The 9,787-nt window shown below is 49.0% G+C and overlaps 2 protein-coding genes across 14 annotated transcripts in view; one reads left to right on the forward strand and one right to left on the reverse strand.

Moving 5' to 3' along the window:
* The window catches only part of MTSS1 (metastasis suppressor 1), a 139,342-nt gene extending 134,833 nt beyond the window's left edge, over nt 1-4,509 (forward strand). For 8 of the 13 annotated variants that reach the window (XM_006770969.2, XM_006770968.2, XM_006770971.2 and 5 more), the window contains 2 exons: nt 251-413; nt 1,573-4,509. In XM_006770969.2, coding sequence (XP_006771032.1) covers nt 251-413; nt 1,573-2,333 — 924 coding nt within the window. In that variant the 3' untranslated portion in view covers nt 2,334-4,509. The remainder of the gene's footprint in view (nt 1-250; nt 414-1,572) is intronic. The other 5 variants (XM_006770972.2, XM_015568648.1, XM_006770974.2 and 2 more) reach the window with 1 other exon arrangement.
* A 1,035-nt stretch (nt 4,510-5,544) lies between these two features.
* NDUFB9 (NADH:ubiquinone oxidoreductase subunit B9) lies at nt 5,545-9,114 on the reverse strand. The gene is made up of 3 exons (XM_006770978.2): nt 8,893-9,114; nt 8,038-8,151; nt 5,545-5,774 (listed from the first exon to the last, which is right to left on the reverse strand). Exons 1-3 carry the CDS (start codon nt 9,055-9,057, stop codon nt 5,643-5,645), a joined length of 411 nt encoding a protein of 136 aa, XP_006771041.1. The 5' UTR covers nt 9,058-9,114; the 3' UTR covers nt 5,545-5,642.
* Between the last annotated feature and the right edge of the window lie 673 nt (nt 9,115-9,787).

Consider the following 9,787-nt stretch of genomic DNA (forward strand, 5'->3'; position numbering starts at 1 on the left):
TCCCCCATCCCCAGTTTTCACGAGGCTCCCAGGGAGAAGCCTGTGTGGGAATCAGACTTGTCGAAATCTCTAGAGCCCGGGTAGGGCCCAAGCAAGTTCCTGTCCCTGGGCCCACAGACGGGTGGTGTTCCCAGGAGCAGACGAGGACTAACACCTGGTCCCCACTTGGAGGGGGTATGGAGCGGCCCTGGGGACAGCAGGCAGGGGCGTCACGGCCATGTGGCTTGTCTGTCCCTCCTCCATCCTGCAGCCTGGCGAGGAGATGGAGGCTTGTGAGGAACTGGCCCTGGCCCTGTCGCGGGGCCTCCAGCTGGACACCCAGAGGAGCAGCCGGGACTCGCTGCAGTGCTCCAGTGGCTACAGCACCCAGACCACCACCCCGTGCTGCTCAGAGGACACCATTCCCTCCCAAGGTACCAGGCAGCTGGGCTTCCCAGGCAGGACCCGTGAGGAAGAGGGGGGTCCTCCCCGGGCGGACGCAGAGGGCGGGAGTCCTGAGAACCACCTTCATCTTGGAAGGGCCTGGGAGAGCTGGCCTGCCTGGCCGGGCCACTGCCACAGCGACTGGCTGTTGCAGCTCGTTTTCACCTGCAGGGTGCAGGGTAGTTCTCACTGTTAACGAGAACATCATTTGTGTTTCAGCACTTCATTTTCCCATTTAATGTTCTCAGCTGCTTATCTAATACGTCTTTTTACTCCATTTTACATACATGGAAACTGAGCCTGTGTAACTTCCCCAAATTCATGCAATACGCACCAGAGCTAGAGTTTGAACCTAAGGTCTATGAGAGTCTGAAGCCCAAACTCTGAACCTGTTCCAGCCAAATCCTCTCCACCCTGCCTCCCTCGCCTCATCCCTATGACACCCCCAAGCCAACAGCATAGCAGTCTGACAGCTGGAATGGGTCTGTGATCGCTGACCCTGTGTGCAGTCCATCAAAGGGATTTGCTGCCCAAGGGACATTTGCAACGTCTGGTGACATTTTTGGCTGTCACTACTGGAGGGGGTGCTAGCTGGCCAGGGTGCTGTAAATACCCTGTAGTACACAGCACCCCTGAGTTCATATGGTCCACAATGGCAAGTGTTGCCATTCAGAAATCTCTGAGCTTCTCGTCCCGATACCATTTTTTAGGAAATGGAGCTTATTGATGGAACCCATGTGTACCTGTCTTCAGGGATTCACTGCCCGTGCCTCCATTTCCTGCATAGGGCTCGCCTAAGGAGTTAGTTGAGGGAGATGGCAGGGTCTGAGGTAGTCTGTCTGGGGCTGTAGCTCGCGCTGAGATCTGGACTGGAGGGCGTGGGGAATCTCCGCCGCCTCAGTCCTTAGAGGTGCCTGGGGAGCTGTGCCTCAGCTTGGCCGTTCCCCATGTCGCCTCTCCACCATCTGGGAGTGCGTGCCTTCCACGCCAGCAGTGCTAGGCGCCTGGGGTTACATCAGGGACCGGCAGGAAGGCCCTGCCAAGGGCTGCACACTCACCCAGTTCCTAAGGAGGACAGAAGCCTGGGGAGGCGTGGGTGAGACCGTGGCTAAGCACCTTGCCTCTGTGCCTTTTGTTCTCCCAACACAGAAGAATCAGAAAGCAGAGCCGCTGCCTTGGAGGTTTCTAATCGAATCCTATCATCAGTTTCAGATTACGATTATTTCTCGGTAAGTGGTGACCAGGAGGCAGACCAGCAGCAGGAGTTTGACAAATCCTCCACCATCCCGAGGAACAGTGACATCAGCCAGTCCTACCGACGGATGTTCCAAGCCAAGCGCCCGGCCTCCACTGCTGGCCTCCCCACCACCCTCGGACCTGCCATGGTCACCCCAGGGGTTGCAACCATCCGACGGACCCCTTCCACCAAGCCTTCTGTCCGCCGGGGAACCATCGGGGCCGGTCCCATCCCCATCAAGACACCCGTGATCCCCGTGAAGACCCCAACCGTCCCAGACCTCCCTGGGGTGTTGCCAGCCCCTCCGGATGGGCCAGAGGAGCGGGGTGAGCACAGCCCCGAGTCGCCCTCTGTGGGTGAGGGCCCCCAGGGGGTCACCAGCATGCCGTCCTCACTGTGGAGCGGCCAAGCCTCCGTCAACCCTCCCCTTCCAGGCCCGAAGCCAAGTATCCCTGAGGAGCACAGACAGGCGATCCCAGAGAGCGAGGCCGAAGACCAGGAGAGGGATCCCTCCAGTGCCACTGCCTCCCCGGGCCGGGCTCCAGAGAGTGAGCCCGCAGACCTGAGCCCCAGGGATGCCCCCCAAGGAGAAGACATGCTGAATGCCATCCGAAGGGGCGTGAAACTGAAGAAGACGATGACAAATGACCGCTCGGCCCCTCGCTTCTCGTAGGCTCACGAGAAATGCTGCCAGTGGGGAATGACTGTTTAATTAACAAAACCTAATTTGTCTTATCCATTCCAATCTATAATCCAACAAAAGATTTTGTAGGCAACTCAGAATACAGCTCTTTTGAAAGTACTCGACACCTTTAGATAAGAATTAAAAGCAACATATGTAACTGACATAATCTTGATCTTTTAATTTGTAAATATTGACAACTTACTTTCTGCACATTTAAAATTAGTTTCCCTTTTGATTTTTCTGAAGGTGCCAAATTCCACGTAACTTTTTTATAAGTCTTTGTAAAATTTTAAATGCATAACGGGGGGAGGGCTCAGGGCAGGGGAACCATGAAGTAGTTAATTTCAGAAAAAAAAAGGGGGTATCTTTTTTTTTTTTTTCCTGCAAGCTTTTGTAGATGCGTTGTAGAAGTCTGGCTTAGAAGCAAATTCAAGTTATTTTAATGTACAAACAAAAAGGTAAGAGGTAAACTCTTCACTTAAATACATGATGTTCTGAATGAGCAAAGCAGTAGTAAGAGTTGATGAGCACTATTCAGAGTGAAATGAATCTGGAGGGTAGACTGTTGGGATTGGGGGGAGGGCCATGGGAGGGGCACTGTCAACATAGCCGACCTGTCACATTTAAGAGTAGCCTCGTAGGTTGAATTTCTAGTAGCTTCATGGTTAATGCATCCGAATAAGCCATACTGGACTGCGGTGTTTGTTTCTGTAAGGTGTTTAAGGACTTCCTTTCTCCCATTCCTCCTGACTGCACACAGCACCCACCTCCAATCCTGTGCATGCTGCCACCACCGGGTAGACATAGAATTTATCCCCCATTAGTTACTCGTCTGTTATACCCATTTTCATCGAATCCAGATGCATCCAAAAGGGTAAGGCAGTTTCAAAATGTGAAAACATTTAAACACGATAGCAGGGAATTCTTAGATAAAGCAAATGCCTTTTACTTAACTGTGCCCAGCAGGCTGGGTGCATTGAAAAGCCCAAATATTTTGAAATAACTTGAGCGGATTTAACAAGAGTAACCAGCTTAGCGTCCAGCAACTTGCCAATGTGTTTACCAATCCGGGGGCTTGTTTTTCTTAATTGGCTTCATGCTAAACAATGAAGAGGAGGATTTATTTATTGTCACTCGGAATCTGACCACCAGACTGTCCCTCTTTTTGTATTCTAGGTAATGTTTTTTGGAATGGATTTATGTCTTTTCTTCTTTAAGTGAAAGTTAAATTTGTTACAATGTCCATCCCCTACAGCCAACAGGGACTTGTAGATTTAGAGGGTTCATGTTTGGAGAATGTAAACATGAAAAAGCAAGGAATTCCTAGTAGCTGGGTCAGCTGACAGTGCCCCTTTGTGACCGGACCTGTCAAGGGATGATAGGGGCGTGGTGGGTCCCACAGACCCTGCAGGTTCCTGTTGGCTCCTATCTTCAATGACATAATCTTATGCTTTAATACATAACTGCATTGGATGTGAAAGTAATGTACCTGTATAGTCATTAATTCTATATATTAACATTTAACACTGCTGTGATTGCTCAAGGACATTTTATGTTATGGCTTTAAAGCAAAGGCATGATTATTAGAAACTATTTAAGCTTTTTTTTCTTTGAAAAACAAGCTCCTTTTACAGAATATAAGCAACAGTAGTGCCTGTGGTTTAGCCCACCAATCTCGAGGACTAACAAGTAGCTGATGCATTGTGCATATGATGCTTGAGATGGTTTTTGCAAAAGCAGAAATCACTGCAAGGTAATTACAATAGGTAAGAGTGGTATTTTAAACCTTTGAAATAAATGGATGTAACTGTACCTCGGTACAGCTTTTCACTTGTTTAGTTTTTAAACGTTAGTATAATCTGAAGAAATTTAATATAAAATGTTGCCAAATTTACTGTAGAAAGAATGTGACAAAACACCTTGGGTAGTCCTGTTTGTGTTTTTGCATATTGTAAAAGCAGTGTCACAGCTACAAATAAAGAAATCGTTTCTAAAGGTAAATTATTGTGGTTTAGTTGCTAGTTTGTACTGAGAGTTGACCTCTCCCTGTGCAGTTTTTTGTTCTAAACTTGTATAAATAACAATTGTGTATTGTGTTTCCCTTCTATCTTGTAACAATTGCTTCAGCCTACATTATAAATAAAGAACCACTAGAAAAAAAAAAGTCCTGTATTTCAACTCTTATTAAAATTCACTTGGTCTTCGCTAAATGTTAGAAGATGCACTGAGACTCAGACTTAGCTTACTTAGAAAACTGACAGAACATTATTTTTGTGATGATTTTGATCCCTAAGAACGGTAGTTGCCTGAACTAACTATTTGAGTGCAGTTCCAATGAATTGTCAAGAACGAAAGGTAGCTGGGTTCAGCTGACCTTTTATTTTTGTGAATCCTCACCTGAGGACGTTTTCTCCATTGCTTTTTCAGAGTGTGGAAGGAAGGGAGGGAGGAGGAGAGAGACAGAGACAGACACATCGCCTGGTTGCCTCCTGCATGCGCCCCAACTGGAGGTAGGGGTAGGGGGATGGGGACAAACTCGAAACCTAGGTACCTGCTCTTGACTGGGGATCGAACCCACGACCCTTCAGTGCACGGGCCCATGATCTAACCAGTGAGCACCATCGGCCATGGCTGGCTTTACCATTTAAGGAAACCTCTTCAAAGGGTGAGAGTTCTGCTGTACCCTTACCTTTGAGTCCTCAGGCAATCCAAGCTACAATAGAGGAAGCAAAGCTGGAAAACTGCCTCCAAAGCAAGTGAGTTTCATCCCAAATCGGGCCCTTTAACCCTGCCCATCACACTTCCGCTCCTGAGACTCCAGGTTTATGTGCTGAATGGGTGCTTCTTAGAGAAAGGTGTTTAATCAAAACAAATTCCATCAGTAGAATCTTTAGAAAACCAAGACGGTAGCGTAAGTCCTTAACATTAGCATACCTCTTCTCAGCCTCCATTCCTTCCAGATCCGAGCACTAATTAAGGCTTCAACTAGAGTCTCTTTGACTCAGTCTTCAGAGTAAACCTTGTACCTGGTTCTGCTACAGTTGTCCCCTATTAAGAACATGTGCTATCTATGTGACTTAATGGGGAAGAAAAGCACACATCTGACTGACGACACATCACATACTTTTCTATGCACAACTGCTATGGAACCTGTAAGACAGCGGCAGTCCCCTGGCATCCCGTTACACAGAAGAACACATCAGTCATACCTTTTATTTTTATTAGGGCAAGTGTGTATATTTTCCGTAACTTATTTCACTTGCAAGCAGGACTGGTGGTGTGTCTTCCTCTCTCTGTCTATGCGGGCCGCTCCCGGGGCCTGGTCACAATATGCCACCACAGTGGGGGCAAATCACCTTCCTTTCGGGCAGGGGGCAAAGCTTCAGTGATGGGACCACCAACTGGGGTTTCCGCCTGCAGCTGCTTAACCTGGAAGGGGTCAAGGAGGGACCAGTTAGAAAAGGAGCTGAACGGACAGTCCCGGCTGTACCGTTAGTGTCACCTGCTGTCACATCACATGCTGTCTGATCCTCACTACTGAAGTGTTGTTTGTTCATACCTGCATTATTTGATCCCACACTTAACTCAGAAAAGATGTCCTCAAAGCTTTTCCCATTCTTAAAACAGCAAAGTTGAGAAAAACTCTCCCGCCCACCTTATTCATTAACCCAAACCATGACAACTACTACTCCAATTCCCCTGGTTATGGTCTCCCCCCCTAAACTCTTCCCCAACAAAAATGGATTTTTGTGTCTCAGCTAAGTGTTCTCCAAAAGCACCAGTAAGAAATCTCAAAAAAAGAAATCTCAATTCATGTATATTAGGGATGTTAACTTTAAAGCCCCTCTCCCCCAACAGCAACCAGGACAAGAAGCAACACACAATCACATGAAAAATACGCTGTTATGCCTGATATTGACCAACTACCCCAGTTCAGGGATCTCCAAGACGATCACGGCCCTCACAAGGAGGAAACCCAGAGACCCACTTTCCAGATCAGTGACTTTATGAAGCTCCTCCAGAAAAATCCATCCTGGAATGTGGTTAACCTGAGCCTCCAGCACATGTGCTGTTTAACAACGTGGCAGAGACAACAGCAAGAGGAGGAAGGTTTGTGTGGGGGAGAGGGGGTTACGGTGATCACCTGCAGTGTGCACCTCCTGCTCTCCCTGAATCACCGACCTCCAGTTCCCAATGCAGAGACAGGCCTCCGTGCATACTCGGGGCCCCACGCCTCTTCTCGAAACTCCCTCCACCTTTCCACCCCTCATCAACATTAACAACTTCTCCCTCCTTCCAAATTATGCACCGTCAGTTCTCGTCTTAGGAAATAATCCCTTGGTCTCGTTACTATTCTCAGCAGAACTTCTCAAGAATCCCCTCTCCCTCCTATCTTCTCTTCCTCACTCTGCTCACTACTGTCAGGTGACTAAATCCTCCAGAAAAGGCTCCGGTCGCGCCCACTAATGCCCTTCCTGCAGCCAAACTGCACATTATTCCCAGTCCTCACTCTGTTTCACCTTTTAGTAACTTTCAGCAGAGAGGACGTGGCCTGGCCATTCCTGAAACACTTTCTCCGGACCCGCGGCACACCCTCCTGGCTGTCCCTCCCTTGCCGGGTGCTCCTCGGTCTCCTTTTCCTAACCTCGACCAGTGGAGCTCCTGCCACTTTTATTTTCCTAGTCTCCTGTCAAGACTCATCTACTTCCTTGATGTTGAAAACAACTGTTAGCTCACAAGTGTCTTTCAAGCTCCTTTGACATCCAGTCACCTTCTGACATCTGCACATAATGTCTTAGGATTCTTAAATCTAACACACTTTTTTTTTTTTTTTTAAATATATTTTATAGAGTTAGAAACATCGATGAGAGAGAAACATCGACCAGCCGCCTCCTGCACATCCCCCACTGGGGAAGTGCGCACAACCCAGGCACATGCCCCGACCGGAATCGAACCTGGGACCTTTCAGTCCGCAGGCCGACGCTCTATCCACTGAGCCAAACCGGTGGCTGGGGAAATCTAACACACTTAAAACTGAGCATCAGAATGTCCCGACACCCAACCTTTCCTATCTCAATAAACACCATCAGCAAACTCCAGATGTTAAAGCTTATAACCTGGAAACCATTCTTGGTTCTCACTGTCCCTCACTCCCCAGCCCCCCACATCCAATCTATCTCTGTATCCCTCCAACTATCTCCTGAATCTACTTCCCTCCATATTCACTGCATGCACCTTAGTGCTGGCTGCCATAATCTTTTGAATAAACTGCAATAATCTCAAAGTGGTCTCTCCACTCGTCACCTTACCCTCTCTAATATATCGTTCACACTACAGCAAGATTAAGCTTTGAACAACGTGAAGCAGACATGAAAAGGGTCCAAGGCATTGCTGGGGAGTAAGGTTAAGGGATAACAGGGCATAACAAGAAGCAAAGGCAAAGGATTGAGGAGGAGGAGGGGAAGGGGAAAAGCAAAATTAGAGACCAGAAAACCCAGAAGGAAACACAGTGTAACCAATTGGAAGATAGGTGTAAGCGTCCCAAGTAACTGAGAAATGTATATCTAAGAAGCAAGGGGCCAGAGTAACTCATAACTGGACTCCAGACCTCGTCAGTGGGACAAAACCTGAGCTCCTTCCAGGTGCTGACCCCGTGGACCAAGCCACCTGGTAAAATGCAGGTAAGACTCACCTCTCGCTCCCAGCTTTCCCTCCGCAGTTTCTTCCATTGCTCTCTCTTGGCAAAGTAATCAGGATACACTGCCTTCTCAGAAGGATGCCAGTCATCCAAGCACCACTCAGGAACCTGTGAGGAGAGGAAATCATGGCGTCAGCACACAAGATACATCTACATGCCGCTGACAGGTCCTGCACAACAGACAAACTCCAGGGGCATTTGTACTCCACTGCAAGTGTCAGACGGTTTGACACCACGCAAGCAATGAGTAGCAGAAGATAAGCAGGGAGAATGCCTTTGAGTAAAACAGCCTGGGGTTGAAAAACAGCACGGCCCGTTCAGAAAGAACTGGCATCACCCCTTCCCTACGTGTGTCCCCTAAACATCCAGTGGGTTTATGTTCTTTGGAAGTATTATCTAGAATTTCTCAGAAATTCTAAACACCAATCCAGACTGGTTCACCTTAAGGTCCAAAAATGGGTTATTTACCAAGTAATTTAGCATTCTCCTTTGCCAAAAGGATACCACAAGCTGAATTTGGAAAGAAAAGTCTTTTTAAAAAAATATATATTTTATTGACTTTTTACAGAGAGGAAGGGAGAGGGATAGAGAGTTAGAAACATCGATGAGAGAGAAACATCGACCAGCTGCCTCCTGCACACTCCCTACTGGGGATGTGCCCGCAACCCAGGTACATGCCCTTGACCGGAATCGAACCTGGGACCCTTCAGTCCGCAGGCCGACACTCTGTCCACTGAGCCAAACCGGTCAGGGCAAGAAAATCTTAATGTCACCTGGAAGGAAATCTAGCTGCCCCTACAAGGGTAACTCTGGAACGGGAGGAGCCAGCGGCAGGCTGGCCGCACCCACCTTATAACACTCGTATCTCTCGTAGGAGGTGCCCCCAGGAGAGTCGGGGAAGATGTACGGCTGAGGGTGCTGGTTGTGCCAGAACTCTTCCTCCGCCTCCCTCAGCAGCCGGGTGGCCTTCACCATGTCCTTCTCATTCTTATGTTCGTCAAACCGAGCTCTCATCAAACAAGCGAAGTACCGGTATCTGTCCCTTAAACCAAAAGGATTTGCGGGGATTAGAAATGTTCTCTCCTCGCCCAGACCTTTTCCAATGTTCTGAGGTGTTCCCCAGCTCTCCTCCTGGGATGAGGTTTCCGGATTCTGATAAGCGAGTGGAGGCACATTTGGGTTGTCACCTCACCTTGGACTGCACCTGGGCCACGAAAATAATCCGTGTCTCCAGACTATGCTCTAAGGCTAGTCTCGGAGGGAGGTGGAGTATATGGGGCAGTAAGGGGCTGGAGGAAGCTCACGGGGAGCTGTGAGGAGGAGATGCCTGGACTCGGGCGCCTGAGCTGTCATCCTGGCCGGGCCACTTACCGGCTCTAATACCTTGAGCAAGTTACTCTCTCTGTCTCTAGTTCCTCACTGCAGAATAAGGCTAAACAGTCCCTAACTCTCGGCGTCGCTGTGAAGACCTAATAAAGTCATGCACATAACAGTATGAAGAAGGCACATATTAATATCAGGAAGGAGGCCACACAGACGGCTATTGTTCAGCGAGCGCTGGAGGCCTAACTGCAGCTTTAGGCACCGGACCGCCTGCGACCCTCCCTGCCGAGTGCTGCGTTCTTAGCAGGAAGCCGAGGCCCGGGCCATAGAGCAGCTCTCCCAGGTCTCGCAGCCCAGGGGCGGCGGTGCGGGGCCTCGAAACCGGGTCTCCGGGGCCGAGGGGCCGCCTTCCCCCGCCGTC

The sequence above is a fragment of the Myotis davidii genome, unplaced genomic scaffold (genome assembly GCF_000327345.1).
Source record: "Myotis davidii unplaced genomic scaffold, ASM32734v1 scaffold765, whole genome shotgun sequence".
Classification (NCBI taxonomy): Eukaryota; Metazoa; Chordata; class Mammalia; order Chiroptera; family Vespertilionidae; genus Myotis; species Myotis davidii.